General features: G+C 47.1%; 1 protein-coding gene across 3 annotated transcripts in view; it reads left to right on the top strand.

Moving 5' to 3' along the window:
• The first annotated feature begins 11,493 nt into the window (after positions 1-11,493).
• Positions 11,494-20,871, top strand: part of LOC140726233 (uncharacterized) — an 87,214-nt gene continuing 77,836 nt past the window's right edge. Inside the window, exons 1-2 of one of the 3 annotated variants that reach the window (XM_073042329.1) lie at positions 11,494-11,731; positions 13,194-13,595. In XM_073042329.1, coding sequence (XP_072898430.1) covers positions 11,680-11,731; positions 13,194-13,595 — 454 coding nt within the window. In that variant the 5' untranslated portion in view covers positions 11,494-11,679. The remainder of the gene's footprint in view (positions 11,732-13,193; positions 13,596-20,871) is intronic. The other 2 variants (XM_073042328.1, XM_073042330.1) reach the window with 2 other exon arrangements.

Here is a 20,871-nt window from a genome sequence, read left to right as displayed (position 1 = left end):
AGAACCTCAACACCTACCTTTTCTTGATATTAACATGAGCTAGTATATCAGCACACTGTTCTCTTATCTCTGTAACCTCCAAATCCTTCTCCTTGGCAAATACTGAGTCAAAGTACTCATTTACTACCTAACCCACTTCCTCTGACACCAGGTATAAACTCACTCCTTTATCCTAAAGTGGTCCTACCCTCTTTGAAATTTCCTTCTTGTTTTTAATGTAGGTATAAAAGGCCTGGGGATTCTTTTTAATCTTACCTGCCCAGGATATTTTCATATCTCCTTTTGGCTCTCCTAGTCCTGCAAATGCTATAGTCCTTAAGGGCCCTGTCTGATTTGAGTTTCCTAAAACTGACATATGCTTCTTTTTTGTTTTTGACTAAAATTCCAACATCTCTTGTCATCCAAGATTCCCAAACCTTGCCATCCTTGTCTTTCAACAGGTTGGTCTGAATGGTCAGTCTTTTTCCTATGGAGAGGAGTCTAAAACTAGAGGGGACAGCTTTAAGATGAGAGGGGAAAGGTTTAAAGGTATCTGAGATGCAACTTGTTCTCACAGGGGTGGTGTATAAAAGGAATGAGCTACCAGGAGAATTGGTAAAGACTGATACAATTGCAAAGTTTAAAAGACATTAAGACAGATACATGGATAAGGGAGATTTAGAGGGAAATGGGCCAAACGTGGGCTGATAAGACTAGCTCAGGCAGACAATTACTTAGATGAGTTGGGCTGAAAAACCTGTTTCAGTGCTGTATAAACCTGTGACTCAATTTGAGGACAAGCTTTTCACACTGAGGTTGCTGGGTATGTGAAATGAGCTGAAGGGAGGGGAGGAATGCAGAAATAAGCACAATGTTTAAAAGACATTTGGACAGAAAGGGATTAGTGTAGATGGGGATTACAGTCAAAATCACCAGGGTGGTCCGAGGGGTCCATTTCTGTGTTATACAACTCTATGGCTCAATAATTCCAGCATTTGACTTGCCCCCATAAATGAAAGCTGAGCCCTGGACCTCCAGGCATTGGATCAACTAACCATGTGCTGTCAGTCATTGCAAAGTGCTGAGCCAGCCAGTGTGTCTGCACAAGCAAGCACGCCAGGTGTGGCGTGTAATGAGACTGGGCTGCAGCTGGCTGACTCCAAGTGCGATGGATCAGCAGGCTCTCTACTACTCCACAGTGTCTTATGCAACAAAAATAATTGCAGTTTCTAATCCTTTAAACACAAGTTAGACAGATTTGCTGCCTGGATTTAGTCTGGTGCAGTGAACTGGAACGTACAAACTCCAGACTACATTGCAGGGCGAATCTTGTAATGAATGTGTTTGCATCTGTGTTGTTGGGCATCAGTGCTTTGTTTGGACAGCAGATGCCCACAGCCATCAGCCACGAGTTAGGAAGCCATGCATTGGTCCAACAATCTGCTTCCCTCTCCACCTTCCTCATTTGACCCTCTGCACCCCTCACCTGGTTGGGTTGGAACCCCAACAGCCAGCCCACACCACCCGTGCTCAGTGTTGACTATCCCATCTCTGGTGGTCTGGAGGTCACCCTGCCCTCAGGGTCACCCCCCCCACCCCGCGCACCACCCGAGTATCACTCACGCAGTCCTGCTTCAGCCCCCCTCCCCCCGCCGTGAAGGATGGAGGATCGAGTTGTGGATCCAGGTCCCATGTGCAACCATAGAACCGGGATCCTGCCCAGTCACTCTGGGACCGGGGTCACTAACGTCTGACCCTGGAACTAAGGTCACTGATCCCTGACCTTGGATGTCCATTCTCAGACCCTGGTCCCCTGTTCACGCTGAGTGAGCGGACGAAACGCCAGTAAGTATCCCAACTCTGTCATGTCCCGCACTCCATCCATAACCACAGTGTGGTGCCTGGGAATCACCCAACAATGGGCCAATTATCCTTTGGACTGGCCCCAGTGCTGCCAGATCCTTGTTCAGTACGGGATGGGGTAGGAAGGCTCTCAGAGTGTGGGTGGGGGTTGGGGGTGAAAGGTTATTGACGGTCAACAGGAATGAGGATTTGAGGTCACAACTTTGTTGAACCTGGACAGGCTTGAGGAGCCTTTTCCTAATTTGAATATCCACGTGCAAATTTAATAGACATGCTACCGACCTACTCAAACAGTGACCAAGGTCAGGAATGAGTTATTCTTGGATATTTAACTTCAGTAAGAGAGAAGTAAAATGGAATTGGGGAGGGGTAGTCCTGATTGTAAAGATAGGCAGAGGCTGGGGGTGGGGGAATAGATGTTAATTCAGAGAATCCAGAGTTACACACAGAAAGGGGCAGCAGCTATTGATGAGCAAATGGTTGAAGATAACCAGATGCATCATATATATCAGGTACCGATAAGGGACCAAAGGGACTTTGTCTGGCAGGGGTGGTAAACATTAGTAGTATGGGAGTGAGTAGGGAGAAGGATGGATGGGGAACTGGCCTCAGATTTTGGGAATAGCATTGTCCAATGAAAAGTGATGAATTAATAATCTGGTAATAAAGGGCCTTCAGGGAAGAATAATCATAATCTGAAAGCAATTTATATGAAGTCTGCAAGACGTTTAGATCAATCGGATATACCTTTCAAAGGAAAATTAAGCTAACAGAAAAATGGATCAGTTGTAGCTATGGACAATTTAAAGATCAAAGGTGAAGGCTTGTAAAGTCATCTAAAGAGCAGTAACACTAAGGACTAACAAATTTCAGAATTCAATAAAGAAGGAAGGCTTGAAGGAAGAATGTCCAGCGAGGAATGTAGCCACAGACTGTGCACTTGTAAAAGAAATGGGCAGTGAACATGAATGGGGTCCCTGTGGACAAAGGCAGGACACATCACACTGGGAAGATGGGGTGGCAAGGAAATTAAAAGTGACTGGTATCTCTCCTTGCCAAAACTGACAGAGAAAACTCCAAAACATACAGCTAATTGAAAGAAAAGCATGAGAAAACAACTATACTTCAATTTTACATTTAGTTGTTTCAGCCTCTCATGGACCCACAACGTTGGCTTTCCTGTTTCGACCACGTACAGGCCCAATGCGGCTTGTTGTATTTCACTGTTAAGGCTGTCATTCCCGCAGGAGTTATTCAGTATAATTTCTTAGTTGAAGCTGAGGTACGCAGATGTTTCCAATAAGTGGACATTCCAACAAATGTACCCGGAATTTCAGAAAGCCTTTGATAAGGTCCCACATAGGAGATTAGTGGGCAAAATTAGAGCACATGTATCGGGGGTAGGGTACTAACATGGACAGAAAATTGGTTGGCAGACAGGAGACAAAGAGTAGGGATTAACAGGTCCTTTTCAGAATGGCAGGCAGTGACCAGTGGGGTACCAAGGCTCAGTGCTGGGACCGCAGCTATTTACAATATACAGTAATGATTTAGATGAAGGGATTAAAAGTAACATTAGCAAATTTGCAGATGACACAAAGCTGGGTGGCAGTGTGAAATATGAGGAGGATGTTAGGAGAATGCAGGGTGACTTGGACAGGTTGGGTGAGTGGGCAGATGCACTTTAATGTGGATAAATGTGAGGTTATCCACTTTGGTGACAAGAACAGGAAGGCAGATTACTATCTGAATGGTGTCAAGTTAGGAAAAGAGGAAGTACAACGAGATCTAGGTGTCCTTGTTCATCAGTCACTGAAAGTAAGCATGCAGGTACAGCAGGCAGTGAAGAAAGCTAATGGCATGTTGGCCTTCATAACAAGGGAAGTTGAGTATAGGAGCAAAAAGGTCCTTCTGCAGTTGTACAGGGCCCTGGTGAGACCACACCTGGAGTATTGTGTTCAGTTTTGGTCTCCAAATCTGAGGAAGGACATTCTTGCTATTGAGGGAGTACAGCGTAGGTTCACGAGGTTGATTCCCGGGATGGCGGGACTGTCATATGTTGAAAGATTGTAGCGACTGGGCTTGTGTACACTGGAATTTAGAAGGATGAGAAGGGATCTGATTGAAACATATAAGATTATTGAGGGATTGGACATGCTAGAGGCAGGAAACATGTTCCCGATGTTGGGTGAGTCCAGACCAGAGACCACAGTTTAAGAATAAGTGGTAGGCCATTTAGAACGGAGTTGAGGAAAAACTTTTTCACCCAGAGAGTTGTGGATCTATGGAATGCTCCGCCTCAGAAGAAAGTGGAGGCCAATTCTCTGGATGCTTTCAAGAAAGAGTTAGATAGAGCTCTTAAAGATAGTGGAGTCAAGGGATATGGAGAGAAGGCAGGGACGGGGTACTGATTGTAGATGATCAGCCATGATCACAGTGAATGGCGGTGCAGGCTCGAAGGGCTGAATGGCCTACTCCTGCACCTATTGTCTATTGACAGTCGCAAGGCTGTGGGACCAGACAGCATCCCAGGGAGAGTACTCCGGATGTGCGCAGCACAACTGGCAGGTGTGTTTACAGGCATTTTTAATCTCTCCCTGTCCCAGTGTAGAGAGCCCTCCTGCTTCAAAACATCCACCCTTGTCCCCTGTACCAAAAAAGACTAAGGTAACATGTCGTCCTGTTCAATAATATGCAAATGCTTTGAGAGGCTGGTCAAGGATTACATCTGCAGCATGCTACCACCCAAACTGGACCGACTACAGTTCACCTACCGACACAACAAGTAGACAGATGACACAATAGCCACTGCTCTACATACCGTCCTTATACATCTGGAGAAGAAGGATGCTTATGTGAGAATGCTGTTCTTGGACTACAGTTCAGCATTCAACACCATAGTTCCATCCAGGCTCAACAGGAAGCTCAGAGACCTCGGCCTTCACCCTGACTTGTGCAGCTGGATCCTGGACTTCCTGTCAGATCACTGGCAGGTGGTAAGAGTGGGCTCCCTCACCTCCACCCCTCTGACTCTCAACACAGGAGCCCATCAGGGCTGTGTACTGAATCCCCTTCTTTACTCCCTGTACACCCATGACTGTATTGCCACCCACAGCTCCAATCTGCTAATTAAATTTGCTGGCAACACTACATTGATTGGCCCTAGCTCAAACAATAACAAGGTGGCCTACGGGGAAGAAGTCATCTCTCTGACACAGTGGTGTCAAGAAAACAACCTCTCCCTCAATGTGGCAAAAACAAAGGAGCTGGTTGTGGATTACAGGAGGAATGGAGATGGGCTAACCCCTATTGACATCAATGGATCTGGGGTTGAGAGGGTAAACAGCTTCAAGCTCCTCCACATCCACATCACCGAGAACCTCACGTGGTCTGTACACACCAGCTGTGTGGTGAAAAAGGCACAACAGTACCTCTTTCACTTCAGATGGTTGAGGAAGTTTGGTATGGGCCCCCAGGTTCTAAGAACTTTCTACAGAGGCACAACTGAGAGCATCCTGACTGGGTGCATCTCTGCCTGGTATGGGAAATGTACTTCCCTCAATCGCAGGACTCTGCAGAGAGTGGTGTGGACAGCCCAGTGCATCTGTAATTGTGAACTTCCCATGATTCAGGACATTTACAAGGACTGGTGTGTAAAAAGGGCCCGTAGGATTACTGTGGACTCAAGCCATCTCAACCACAATCTATTCCAGCTGCTACCTTCCAGGAAACGGTACCACAGCGTAAAAGCCAGGACCAACAGGCTCCAGGACAGCCTCTTCCCCAGGCCATCAGACTGATTAACTCGTGCTGATCTGAGTGTATCCTATATTACATTGACTGTTCTATCTATTATAAATTTTTATAGATTGCTTTGATTGAACATTGTACATTTAGATGAAGGCATAACATAAGGTTTTTTACTCCTCATGTATGTGAAGGATGTAAGAAAATAAAGTCAATTCAATTCAATTCAATATCTGCAGGCTTTAGTTTGGTATCTGTGAAATGCTGTTCAATCTCATTTTATAGAATGACTGACAGAGCCGAACCAGTGTCCAATTCCATTTTAATTAATTTGCCTTTCACTTCTAGTGTAAGCCATTTAGTATGTCTTCTGTTAGTTTTCACATTGTAAATCTCAGGCTACCCTGTCCTGTGTCGCCGTCATCATTATTAGATTTTTCATCAACAGCATGCAGATTAGTGCTCTTTCTGCAACTTGACTTTTTATCTTCTTCTCTTCCCTGTGCAGTCCATTTATTTTTGTATGCCCGACATGCATTTGTTGCATTTGGTGCAAGTTTAACCCCTAAACCTGCATTGGTCTGGTGTACGTGAGCTCCTGCCACAACGGTAACACAATCTGTTTGGCCAGGCAGGTTTCTGCTTGGCGAAGCACAACGATTTGTTCACACTCACTTTCATTGCTGACTGCAACTCAAATACGTCTCTGACTGTAGTTTCCTTTAATACAGTGATTTCAACAGCTCTTTTAAGTATGAGTTGTGATTCAGTTTGGAACCATTTTGAATGCTTTCTTGTATGGTTCCACAAACTAAGCAATCTCTCAGTGCATCATTAAGCATTACTGAACTGACAATGGTCAGACAATCCTCAATTCAGCCGCATAAGCTGAAATGGACTTCCCTTCCTTTTGATTCTACTTATGAAACCTAAAGCGTTCTGCAATCAACAATGGTTTCAGTTCTAAGTGTTCCTGCATTACTTTCACGATATCAGCAAGGCTAATTTGGCTGGTTTGGTCGGAGTAGTTAATCTTCTAAGCAAACTGTAAGTTCTTCCATCTATTACACTCACAAAACTGGCACTCATTTCCCATTGGCTATTTTATTTGCTTCAAAATCCTGCTCAATTCGTTCGGTACACAATATCCATTTATCTCCTGTGCAATTAAAAGCATCTATTTTTCTGATGTAGTCAGCCATTTCTGCTTTATTAAAAATTAATTATTATCACCGTTTATGAACCTGTGAATTTTATCTATTTTCTGCCTTTTTTTAAACAAATGTCTTGCTGCACTGCCAAAGAAAATAAAATATGCTGTGCCTTTTTTTAAACTCTACTGTCTCACTCTGATTCAACAGGTATGTAGAAAATTGTCTTGGGTTCACTTTAAGACTTCCTCGCTACCACCATTATGCTTTGTAACTCCAAAACATAAAACTAATTGAGGAAGAAGACAGGAGCCCAGGAGAATATATACACTTTCTTTTTACTTTAGTGAGGTGCACACTTATGACAGGGTAGCATAATGCCATATGCCCTTTCATGTACTTTTAAATATAACCAGTAATGAATTATGTACCTGTAGACTACAAAGAATGCTTAATCAAACAATATGTTTTGTATTATTACTCAAATGTTACTGAAATAATAAATACATAAATACTTCTTGGAAAAATAAACAAGTTCTGAGTAAATGGTCAATGAAATTGGCAATAGTGCAGAACTACTTTTAGAGAAAATTATGGCTGCTTTAGACTGATTGTCTGAAATCAGACCTGAAAAATACTGGGATGTATTCTTACAGAAGTGGTAACAGGAAGATAAAATAAAAATATGATTAGACAGAGTCAATTTGGATATTAAAGGGAAGTCAAGTTCAACGAATCCTTTTAAATTCTGTACTGAGCAGGATAGGGAAGGGGGAACCAGTGAATGTAATTGTTAGAGACCATTAATCAGGAGCCATTGAAAAAAAATGATTCAATAACATTAGAGCACATGGGATGGAGGATAATGTCGTAGCATTGTCTGGTCATGGACTAGGAACAGAGAATTGGAATAAATAGTGCATTTCAGATGGCAAGGCTGTGATATTGTGGTCAGATGTGATAGATCATCAGGGTCATCATCACCTTTATGTGCTGTGTTGTATGACATGGACAGTCATGGTTCATGACCATGATTGTTCTTGGCAAATTTTTCTACAGAAGTAGTTTGCCATTGCCTTCTTCTGGGCAGTGTCTTTACAAGAAGCATGACCACAACTATTATCAATACTCTTCAAAGATTGTTGGCCTGGCATCAGTGGTCGCATAACCAGGACTGGTGAGGTGCACCAGCTGCTCATACCACCATCCACTACCTGCTCCCATGGCTTTGATGTTACACCTTGCTGAAGGGTGACCTGCAGGCTAGTGGAGAGAAGGACACCTTACACCTCCTTTGGTAGAGATGAATCTCCTCCCCACCATCAGGGTAACATGCACAAAATGCCCCCAAACTCAGCAGGCCAGGCAGCACCTTTGGAGAGCAATAAACTGTTGATTCTTTGGGCTGAGACCCTTTATCAGGACTGGAAAGGAAGGGAGAAGAAGCCAGAATAAGGTGGTGGGGGGGGGGGGGCGGAAAGGGAAGGAGTGAAAGCTGGAAGGTCATAGGTGAGACCGGGGGAAGGGGGAAGGAGAAAGCACACAATAGTGGTAGTGAGTCTGGGTAAGCACATGATCCAAGAGTCAGAGAGCAGCAGAGACCACAGAGGGAGCGGGAAGTGTGAGATGCTCTCACTGAACTTCCATCGAAGAAAAGATTTAATTATTTTCAGGGTAGGCATACCTCGAAGAGACTACGCAGTGGAGCAGTAAATCATAAACTCTAGAAATTCTGCAGAGGCAGGCAGAGGTCAACCTGGATCGACAACATCGAGAAGTGGACCAGCCTCACCGCCAGAGATGCAAGAGGTTTGACTGCCGGCAGATCGCAGTGAAAGAAAGCGGTGGCTGAGGCTCTGGCAGAGAATGGCACGTGACGATGATGACGATGATGAAACCTTGAGCAAAACACACACGATGATGGAGAAACTGAGCGAGTCTGGCAGCACCCGCAGAGGGAATAAACAATCAACATTTTGGGCAAAGACCCTTCCCCAAGATTAGAAAGAAAGGGGACAGAAGCCAAAATATTAAGGTGGGTGACAGGATCAAGTCTAATATACCCAGGTTTGCTGAGTGGTGATACTGGAAAGGGTGCAGGGAAGCCTCGAGGAATACAAAGGCAGCTAATTGAACAAGGAAAAAGTAAATGGAAAACCGTGAAGTCATCCACTTGGGTTAAATATCAAAAGGATGGAGCTTTATTTTAAAAGTGTACGGTTAAAAGGTATTGGTGTTCAGAGGAACCTGTGTGTCGGAGATATAAGGTAACCAAGCACAGAAGCAGGTCCTTCAGATCCATGCCAAATGTTGTCCCATCTATACCAATATCAATGTGTGCTCAGTCCACTGCTGTTCACTCTGCTGACCCACGACTGTGTTGCAACACACAGCTCGAACCACATCATCAAGTTCGCTGATGACACGACCGTGGTGGATCTCATCAGCAAGAACGACAAGTCAGCTTACAGAGAGGAGGTGCAGCAACTAACGGACTGGTGCAGAGCCAACAATCTGTCTCTGAATGTGAACAAAACGAAAGAGATGGTTGTTGACTTCAGGAGGGCACGGAGCAACCACTCCCCGCTGAACATCGACAGCTCCTCGGTAGAGATTGTTAAGAGCACCAAATTTCTTGGTGTTCACCTGGCGGAGAATCTCACCTGGTCCCTCAACACCAGCTCCATAGCAAAGAAAGCCCAGCAGCGTCTCTACTTTCTGCGAAGGCTGAGGAAAGTCCATCTCCCCCTCCCCCCACCCTCACCACATTCTACAGGGGTTGTATTGAGAAAATCCTGAGCAGCTGCATCACTGCCTGGTTCGGAAATTGCACCATCTCAGATCGCAAGACCCTGCAGCGGATAGTGAGGTCAGCTGAGAAGATCATCGGGGTCTCTCTTTCCGCCATTACAGACATTTACACTACACGCTGCATCTGCAAAGCAAACAGCGGTATGAAAAACCCCATGCACCCCTCATACAAACTCTTCTCCCTCCTGCCGTCTGGGAAAAGGCACTGAAGCATTTGGGCTCCCACGACCAGACTATGTAACAGTTTCTTCCCCCAAGCTATCAGACTCCTCAATACCCGAAGCCTGGACTGACACCTTGCCCTATTGTCCTGTTTATTATTTATTGTAATGCCTGCACTGTTTTGTGCACTTTATGCAGTCCTGAGTAGGTCTGTAGTCTAGTGTAGTTTTTTTCTGTGTTGTTTTTTTACATAGTTCAGTCTAGTTTTTGTACTGTGACATGTAACACCATGGTCCTGAAAAATGTTGTCTCATTTTTACTATGTACTGTACCAGCAGTTATGGTCAAAATGACAATAAAAGTGACTTGACTTGAATTACCAACACTTGGTTTGGAACCTTCCACAACTTGATTGAAGTACGTGGGCTTGCTGATTTAAAAGTTCCTTACACACAAATCACAGAAAGTGAATATACTGTGCAACCTCAGCAAGCAAACAGGGAGGCAAATGGTATTTTGGCCTCCGCTGCAAGAGTATTTAAGTTGATATCTTGCTCTAATGTATAATGCCCTGTTGAGACCAGACCTGGAATAATGTGATGGATTAATTTTTCAGTATAAATGGAATCCAGCAACATGGGGTTGGTGAAGCAGTGTTTCAATGAAGTAAAAGAGCAGACATGATCTTACTGAAAGCTGCAGCAGAATGGCCTGTTTCCAGTCCAGACACTGTCATGATGAAAGGCTCAGTGAAGAGAGAGGTTATCAGGAGCATCATAAGGGAAAAGAGAGAGGTGAGACCAACCAGCTATATGTATAATTTATGATTTACGGGACCTTTCTTGCATGATCTGGCTATTTTTACAGCACATGTCCAGTTCTGTTGGGAAGTACTTCCAGCACATCCTGAGAATCTGCAGGACCTTCCTGAGCTTTATCCTCAATGTCACAGAAGGTGGGAACTGGATCCTGAAACGAACTCAGAGTGTTCATGACAGGATCACAAGGTAAACAGAAGGAGTCTGCCTTGGCTGTGACACCAAACTGGCCCAAGTCTGAGTGCCAGAGAGTTCCTCTCTGAAGAGACAGATCCTGCAGCAGAGGATGGCAATGTCCAAGGGCCACGTCTTCCAATCAGATGTCCAGCCAAGTTGAGAACACCTATCCTAATCTCAAGATGACAGGGTACAATTCCGGTGAAGAGCAGGGAATCCCCCCTGTTATTCCCCAGATATCATCACCACGTGGATTTTCTTGTGATAATCAACTGTGGGATCTTCCTGTGTACACATTGGCTGCTGCTCTTCAGAAAGCATGTTTTATCACCTGAAACATGCCCTAGGATGTCCCAGTACCTTCATAACGATTAAATGTCGATCTTATAAACATTATGACAGCTAGTTTTTTGGGAATCACACTCGTACCTGAAGACACAACTCATCACTGACTGTTAGCAGTGTGGTCACCTTCCCTTGAGGAGCCAGGTCCAGCCAAAAACACACGAGTTACTTGGGTAAGAGTGGGGTGTCCATGCCTTGCAGGAAAACTCACCATTAGCAAGGAAGGTCATGACTAATTATATGAACGCTGGCCCCATTCTCTTTAAAAGTTCGTGTTCTCCTCTTCCCCGTCTGTGCACGTTCTCACACTCCCAGGATCAGACTTCCTTAATGTCAGACCCAAGTCTTTTTTTCGGAGTCAGTGAATGACTGGGATATTGAGATACTGGATACTGGATAATGGGATATTGGGCACGGGGGTATTAGACCTTGGATAGGACTGGGTCACACGACCTGCCTCCCACCCCGGGCTCCAAACACCACCCCCCGCCTAGGGTTGAGCTCAGGTCCCGCCCCGAGCCTGTGATCACCGCCGGAGCAGCTCTCAGTGCGAAACCCGCAGAAAGCTGCGAACTTTCCTACGTCCCGCCAGCCGGCCGGCCCTCATCCGGAGCCGTGAGCGGAGCATGGAGCACTCAGGTACCGCTCGGGACTCGGCTGCACCCCTGGAGCGAGGAGGTGAGCGGCAAGAGATGAGAGTGAGGGGTGTGTGTGTGGGAGAGGGCGAGGGAGGGGCTGAGTCCCGTTATCCGGTGCCCGTCTTCGGACCCCGGTACCCGTCTTCGGACCCCGGTGCCCGTCTTCGGACCCCGGTACCGATGAGCTCTCGCTGCCGCCCCCAACAGACTGGTGAACTCATGGGGGAGAGGGGAGCGGAGGCAAAAGCGGTGAGGGTAGCCTGGCTGAGATCCCACAAATGGAGGTTCCTGAGGTGACGGGACGCCCGAATGGGTGCCGGGTCCCCAGCTGTGAAACCAGAACTTTCCATCGACCTGTCAAAGGACGTTCCGCAAGGTTGGGCTCCGGACTGGAGAGCGGCAGCACCAGCTATCCCTAAGCACCTGGCCCCTACTACCCCCCTCAAAAAATCCGCTCCTCCTCCAAGGACTCAGCCCATCTCCAAGACCATGTCCCCAGACCCTGTTCTGCCCCTCCCCTAGGAACCCCACGCCCTTCCCTCCTTCATCCCTACCCCTCCCACCCAACTGCAGCCCAACCTCTTCCCCCTTGCCTAGAGTCTGCCCTTCCCAAAGACCCTGCCCTGCTCCATAGCCTCTCTGATGTTGGGGTGCTCCCTCACACTGGCAGGGTGGAGATGGGTGAAGTGATGGCAGGGTGTTCCCTCATGCTGGTGCCGGGGTGCTCCCTCACACTGGCAGGGTGGAGATGGGTGAAGTGATGGCAGGGTGTTCCCTCATGCTGGTGCCGGGGTGCTCCCTCACACTGGCAGGGTGGAGATGGGTGAAGTGATGGCAGGGTGTTCCCTCATGCTGGTGCCGGGGTGCTCCCTCACACTGGCAGGGTGGAGATGGGTGAAGTGATGGCAGGGTTTTCCCTCATGCTGGTGCCGGGGTGCTCCCTCACACTGGCAGGGTGCTCCCTCATGCTGGTGCCGGGGTGCTCCCTCACACTGGCAGGGTGGAGATGGGTGAAGTGATGGCAGGGTATTCCCTCATGCTGGTGCCGGGGTGCTCCCTCACACCCACAGTCAGGTGCTCTAACCACTACCCAAAGATGCCAACTCGCAGCACCGCCTGTCCCTCCCTCAGTTCGTCAGAACTCTGGTGCATTTTGAGCCAAGACCTTGAGCACTTGTCTGGTGGGAACACTTTTACCCCCTGTCGCATCGCTAGGTCTTGAGTGGTTACTCTTTCTTTACCCCAGGACTGGGACCTAAGAGTAATGACCAGCCTAGGCTGAGGTGAGGGTGGTGGAATTCTGTCCCCCTGAGTGCAGCTGAAGCAAAACCTAGGTACATTTCTGAAGTGGGTCAACTCTTGGAGGGTGTGTGGTGAAAGATTGGCCAGTGGTTCAGCCGGGATTATGTTGAATGTAGGGCAGGCTGAAAGGGGTGAGTGGCCTTTTGCTCTGAGTTTGCATGCTGGCTGGAGATAATGAACCCTTGAACCTTTCATTGAAGATGTTGCAAGAAGGGACGTGGCAATTCTGTACGGAGAGGACGCTGGTGAGTGGAGTGTCTACTTGAAGGACGAGTTCCTGCAACACCTGGACCCAGAAGGTGTCTGCAGTTTCCAGATTGGCCTGCTGAACGATTTGCAGACTGCTGCCCACACACTGGCTGACTACAGGTGCAAGTTTCTGGTCCTGACCTTGGGGCTCCTGAACGCACTGGACAACCCCAGGAGCCAGCTGCTCAGCAAAGTTCTCCAGCCTCCTGCCACAGTGCTGCTGCTTCTCTGTGGAGTTCCCAGCTCTGACGACTTCTATAAAGTGCTGCCTGTGGAGAGTAGGTTCCAGGAGGTGTCGGCTGAGCAGGAGCCTTGGGAATACGTGTCGATGGTCATCAGCATTGCCGAGTCAGGTACATCTGTCTGTTCTCCTCTTTCCAGCACCTTGATTAGGTTTTGATATAAGCGGTGTGGGCAACAATGGGTGTGTTGCAGCATCAATGGTCCTTGGAGGTCTTCAGCTGTCAGAAAGGTGCTGACACCAAGGTCCTGACTGTAAATCCCTGTCCATTTGGACAAGGCCCCACAGCCAGGAGCTGGACCTGAGGCAGTGTACAGACCGCCTGTGACTTTGATCCAGGACATCCTGTCTGAAATAGACATCCTTGGGAGGTTTGGGAAAATAACTCCAGGGGTGTTGTTTGAGACCAGGGAAGTGTTTCTGCTCTAAAGAGCTGAGATGGAGTGAATGTCCCCTTTCCTACCTCATTCTATAACTCTAACAGTGACATTGAGAATGGGCCAAACCATCAGGTTGGGGTGATTTGGTGTTACCATAGGAGTTCTTCACCCCACATGAGTCATACTGAATCAAAAATTGTAGCTCTCTGAACACCCATCCACCGTAATTGCGTTTCCCGCCCCCCAACCACTGAGTCCAACCTCTCAGCGAGGAATTACCCTCTTCTAACCTGTCCACTGTGAGGAATTAACCCCACTCCAACCTGTCCCTAGTGAACAATTAACCTCAAACCTATCAGTGAGGAATTACCCCCACTGATGATATGTTGAGCCTGTCTAGGGACCCCTGTGTTCTCTGGGTGACTCCTGTCCCACTGACATCCAGTGTAACAGATGCCATGCCATGTTTGATGTGACGGGATGGTGTTGGTGTCTACGTTGTACTGGGACGGGGGTCTGTCTCATACACCAGTTAGAATTGCAGTTGGCCTGGCAATAACGTGAAATTCTGTGGGTAGCTGTTGTTGAGAATGTTCTCCAGAGTCCCTCATAATTACAATCCCCACCCCCAGCTCCAATGTTGCCATGGTTCCACATAATGTCTAACACTTGAGTGGAGCCTGGGTAGGTTGGTTTTAACCCAATTCCCTTGTTCAATATTCCTTATAATTTGTGGTCTGGTATTACCTTGAATTTAAAATCTACAATATTTTTTCTAATTCCAACATATTGTCCTTTCTGTTTCTGGAACCACTTCCAGCCTTACAACCAGAGATAGAGATTCTGGCCTCCGAGGGGCTCCTTACTTCCTCTGCCCCCTTATTGGTGACCGTGCTGTCAAAGCCCCAATCCCTTCATTCTCCTCCCTTTGTGTCTGATCTTTTAATCTCCTGTCCTTACAGAGAATCAAGAGTCAATGACCTTTAGAGTGGAGCTTGACCAGACCACAACACCTATCCCAGTGTAAACACAAAGTACACTGCAGATGCTGTGGTCAAATCAAAACGTACAAACAAGCTGAATGAACTCAGCAGGTCAGGCAGCATCCGTTGAAAGAAGCAGTCAGCGTTTCAGGCCGAGACATTGACTGCTCCTTTCAACGGATGCTGCCCGACCTGCTGAGTTCATCCAGCATTTTTGTACGTCTTGACCTGTCCCAGTGTGGTGCTCCCTCAGTACCGCCCCTCCCACAGTGTGACACTCCCTCAGTACCGCCCCTCCCACAATGTGGCACCCACTTTGCATTACCCATCTGTTATCTTGAGGATATTTGCAGTACCCTCGATGGAGAAGAAATAGAAACATAGAAAATAGGTGCAGGAGTAGGCCATTCGGCCCTTTGAGCCTGCACCGCCATTCAGTATGATCATGGTTGATCATCCAATTCAGAACCCTGTACCTGCTTTCTCTCCATACCCACTGATCCCTTTAGCCACAAGGGCCATGTAAGACGTTGACCTAATACATCTCCAATTTCTTTGTTTCCTGTTACTAACTCACCAGGATCATTCTGTAGAGTTCCCAGACCCGCCTGAGCCACCTTCTTCCAATTGGAAATATTCAAAGAAACTCTCGCTGTTTGTTTTAATACACAGATATTTCTCTCAGAATCAACTCTTTCCCTTATGAGTTGCTGTGGGATCCTAAAATCTTCCCAGTTCTCTGCTCAACCACCAGCCCTTCTCTCTTTGTATGCCCTACTTTTCAATTTAACATTATCCTTGACCTCCTTTGTTCACCACAGAATCTCTCTTCCTAATTGGGACAAATTCCTGCTGAGTTGTGAACCAGCGGTTTGCATACCTGTCACTGTTCATGTCTGTCATTTTATCTTCCCAGTCCACCCTGGACAACTCCATCCTCGTAGCATCGTAACAGCCCTATTTACACTGAAGATATGGTCACGTGGCCTCTTATTAATCTTGATCATTAATACATGGATCTCTTGTTAATCCTGGACATTAAAAAACTGCAAAATATGGAAATCTAAAATAGAAACAGAAACACTCAGCCAGTCAGGCAGCATCTGAGTGGAAGATGTTATATTTTCAGGTTGAAGTGATGAAGCTTCTACAGCCTGGAATGTGAGCTCTGCTTCTCTTCCCACAGATGCTGACTGACCTGCTGAGTGTTTCCAGCGTTTTCTGTTTTTCCACGAATTTATCCTTCCTCATTACTCATGATCAACTCTAAATGAGCCTACTGCTGGGTAGGCTCTGAAACGTACTGGAGAAGTAATTCCTGATGTATTCCACAAATTTATTCCTCAACAATACCTGTGCCAGTTTGTCTCAGAGTCACAGAGCACCACAGCACTGAAAAAGGCTCTTTAGCCATCTAGTTCATGCCGAACTGTTACTCTGCCTAGTTCCATTGACCTGCAGCTGGACCGTAGCAGACCGTAGCCCTTCATATACTGTACCCCATTGATGTACTTGTCCAAACTTCTCTTAAGTGCTGCAAACGAACCTGCTTCCACTACTTCCACTGGCAGTTCATTCCACACTCACGCTACCCTCTGAGTGAAGAAGTTCCCCCTCAGGCTTCCCTTGTGGATTACAGATTTCACCTTTCACCCTTAGCCCATGACCTTTATCTAATCTCATCCAACCTCAGTTGAAAAACCCAGCTTACATTTACCCTATCTGTCCCCCTCATAACTGTGTACTCCGCTATCAAATCCCTTCTCATTTTCCTGCGCTCCAGGGAATCTATTCAGCCTTTCCCATATAGCTCAGGTCCTCAAGTTCCAACGTCTTTGTAAATTTTCTCTGTGCTCTTTCTATCTTATTGATACTTTTTCTGTGGGTAGTTGACCAGAACTGCACACAGTACTCCAAATTTTGCCTCACCAAAGCCTTACACAACTTTAACGTAACAACCCAACTCCTGCACTCAAAAGCTCTTGTTATGACCCCTTCCACCTGTGACACCACTTTCAAGGAAATATGGGTCTGTATTTACAGATCCACCCATGCTACTACGCTCCTCAATGCCCTCCCGTTCATTGAGTCAGACTTCCCCTGGTTTGTCCTCCCAAAGTGCAACACCTCACACTTGTCTACATTAAATTCCATCTGCTATTTTTCAGTCCATTTTGTCATCTGATCTAGATCGTCCAATTAGTACATAGATTAAAATCTCTCATGACCATTACAGTATCCCATTGTGGTGAACTACATATACCTGTCTGGACTGCTCCTGTGGCTCCTCCCACAGACCCCTGTATAAAGGCGATTGAGGCCTGATGCCCGGCCTCATTCTCCAGGATGTAGTGTTGTTCATTCTTCCAGTCAATAAAAGCCGATACCTCGCTTCTTACATCTCAGAGTGAGTTATTGATGGTGCATCACCCATATTATACATTAGATAGTTCCCTAGATATTTATGAGCTGTCCCATTCAGAGGTCATTCACCCACTCTTCCTTCTCCTGCTGTTTGTGGTTTCACCAAAACTGATTCTGCGTCACCACCCATTGCCACTGCATCATGACCCATTGCTGCTCTGGTACCTTCCCTGACTTACAATACCACCCCCTCTCCTTCCGCCTTTGGCCTGTTTGTTTGGAACTTCAAACGAACATCACTTCAGTCCTGGTCACCTGGCAACCATATCTCAATAACAACTAGACCGCCCTCAGATGTTGTGACCAGTGCTGTCAACTCTTGTATATTTATTTAGAGATACAGCATGGTAACACGCCCTTCCTGCCCAGTAAGCCTGCAGCACCCAATTACAGACATGTGACCAATTAACCTACGAGCCAGTACATCTTTGGAATGTGGGAGAAAACCGGAGTACCCAGAGGACACCCCACACAGTCACGGGGAGAACAAACAAGCTTTGCAGACAGCGCGGGAATTGAACCCAGGTCACTGGAGTTGGAATTGTGCTACAACAGCTATTACATTACCGAGCTGTCGCTTATTGCAGATGTAACACAAACACAAGCAAATAACATTTCCCCTTGACATTTTATAGCTTTTACTATCAGCAGCACGTTTTAGTTTCTATTTTCTTCCCCAGCCAGTCACATTTTTTGCTAATCTTCCTGATTCATTGAACAGCCCATTCATGGTGGCCTGTCGCCCTCATTTAGCTGAAGATCATTTCTACAACCCTATTTATGTGGTGGGAGGTTTGAGGAATGTTTGGGGTGTTTAGGAGGGGTGCAGACTCTTTGACGAGAGGTGGAAGAAAGGAGTGAAGAGGGTTTGGGGAGGGTTTGCATTGTGGAGCAGAAGGAGGGTAGGAGAGGTGTTGAGGTTGTAAGAGGGCTGGGGAGGTGTTGAGAGAGTAGGAAGGTTGGGGTGTGTTGAGAGTGTAAGAGGTTTGGGCAGGTTTTGTGGGAGTAGGAGAGTTGGGGATGTGTTGACGGTATAAGAGGTGCTGAGAGTTCAGGAGAGTTGGGAGGTGTTCAGGATGTAGGAGGGTTAGGGAGTTGTTGAGGGTGTAGGAGGGCTGGGGAGGAGTTGAGGGTGTAGGAAGGTTGGGAAGGTTTTGAGGGTGTAGGAGGATTGAGGTGGAGTGTAGGAGGTGTGGACAGAGTTGTAAGTGGGTTTGGAGGTGTTGTGGGTGTAGGAGGGTTGGGAAAATGTTGAGGGTGTAGGAGGTTGGGGAGAGGTGTAGAAGGGTTTGGGAGACATTAAGGGTGTATGAGAATCAGGAGGTGTTGAGAAGGGTGTAGCAAGCTTGGAGAGTTGGGGAGGGGTTAAAGGTGTAGGAGGATTGGGAGGGGTGTTAAGGGTGTATCAGAGTCAGGAGGTGTTGAGAAGGGTGTAGGAGGCTTGAAGAGTGGTGGGGAGGGGTTGAGGGTGTACGTGGGTTGGAGAGGTGTTGAAGGTGTGAGAGGGTTCAGGAAGTGTTGAGTGTGTAGGAGGGTTGGGAGGTGTTGAGGGTGTAGATAGGGTGAGTAGGTGTTGATGGTGTAGAAAGGGTGAGTAGGTGTAGAGGGTGTAGGAGGGTTGGGCAGATGTTGGTGTAGGAGGGTTGGGCAATTGGTATAGGATGGTGGGGCAGAGCTGAGGGTGTAGGGCATTTGGAGAGTTGATGTAGTAGGGTTGAGGAAGTGTTGAGGGTGTAGGAGGGTTGGGGAGTTGTTGGGGGTGTAGGAGGGTTGGGGAGGTGTTGAGGGTCTAGGGGGTTTTGGGGAGGTGATGATGTAAGAGGGTTGGGTAGTTGGTGTAGGAAGTTTGGCGAGGGGCATAGGAGGTTTGGGGAGAGGTGTAGGAGGGTTGGGAAGGGTTTGGGAGATGTTAAGGGTGTAAGACTGTCAGGAGGTGTTGAAGAGGGTGTAGGAGGTTTAAGGTGGTGTCTAGAAGGCTTAGAGAGGGGTGTAAGCAGGTTGGAGAGGTGTTGAGGGTTTAAGAGGGTTGGGGGTTGTTGAGGCTGTAGGAAGGTTGGAGAAGTGTTGAGGAGTGTAGAAGTATTGGGGACATATTGAAGAGGATTGAGGGGTGTAAGATGTTTGGGGCAGTGCTGAAGTTGTAAGATGGTGAGGTGCTGAGGGCGTATGTGTGTTGGGGAGGTGTTGTGGAGGAGTATATAAGTATTAGGGAGGTGTTGAGGATGTAGGAGGGTTGGGGAGGTGTTGAGGAGTGTAGGAGCATTGAGGAGGTATTGAGGATTGTAAGAGAATTGAGGGGTTGGGAGGTGTTGAGGAGGGTGTTGGGCTGTTGTGGGAATTGTAAGAGGGTTGGGTTGTGGAGGAGTACTGGAAGCTGTTTTGGGAAGGGTGACGGATGGTGGAGGTAGTGGAATGGAGTTGGACTGGTGTTGGGGAGGTGTTGAGGGTGTAGGAGTGTTATGGATGGGTGTAAAAGGATTGGAAGGTACTGACCCTGCCAGGGTGAGTGTTGAGTCTGACCAACTTATTAGAGAGCCTCTCTTGTCACTGCCTATGGAATCACCCAGAGCTTTCAGCACAGGAAGTGTAAACTTGCGGGCAGACAAGCAGCTGGGTGTTTTTCTGAACTGCACGTGTGAGCTGTAGGTTGGTGGGAGGAGTTGTCTGAGAGAAGGAAGGGGATGTGAAGTGAATTCACCCTTCACAGGCTGACCGTCATTCACCAACCACTGATCCATGAGGCAGACAGAGCCCGGTGTTGAGAAGGTTCCCTGTGTCCAGTCTGTAGCCTGGAGTTTGAACCTGTCCAATGTACGGAGTCACTCTCCCCAACCCCACCTGGCTTTGACATTTGTTTATCCACTGGGCCATCTCTTGCTCAGCTTGTTGCCTGTGGACTGAAACCTGGGCAATCTTGAAATATTAGCGGAGAGTTATGTCTCCATCCGACTATTCTAAACAGGCCACTGCCTCAGCAGTGGGACACCTGACTCAGAGGGTTAAATGAGGAAGAGGCGTTATAAGTGTGACCAGAGCAAAGGGTTAAAGATGACAGAAGGGAAGTGTGTGGGGCAAGGGGTGATGACCATCAATGCACCAACACTGACAGAGCCCGTCCAGCAACGAGACTCCCATTAAACTACACAAAACCATTCAGCTGGTGTGCCATTTTAATGGTGCATTTTTAATGTTGTGTACAGAGTTGTGATTGACAGGAAAGCAGTTCACTTCGAGAAATGTCAGATTTGGAATCTTGAAAGTGATTTGAAGATCAGACCATTGGAAGTAAATGTGATGAGAAATTGTGTCTGTGGTGTTTTTCATTCTTATTAATTTAAGATTCTGATTATCAGCCGACAACATCTCAGTGTTGGACTGGAGATTAACAGCTGAAAGTCTTGGTCCAGTTATTTGCAGTCCCAGTTGACAGGTTGGAGAAGTTAATACATACCTTCATAGATTGTGGCAAAGTATTTGAGTTGGGGAGGTGACGCTTCAACTACCCAGTATATTGGTTAGGTTGCACTCGGCCTTTTGTGGGCAGTTCTGACCACCACACTGTGGAAAGGATGTGCAGAGTGAGCAGAACGACAGAACGCTG

This window comes from Hemitrygon akajei, chromosome 4 (assembly GCF_048418815.1).
Source record: "Hemitrygon akajei chromosome 4, sHemAka1.3, whole genome shotgun sequence".
NCBI classification, from domain to species: Eukaryota; Metazoa; Chordata; class Chondrichthyes; order Myliobatiformes; family Dasyatidae; genus Hemitrygon; species Hemitrygon akajei.
This window is presented reverse-complemented; position numbering and strand designations above follow the sequence as displayed.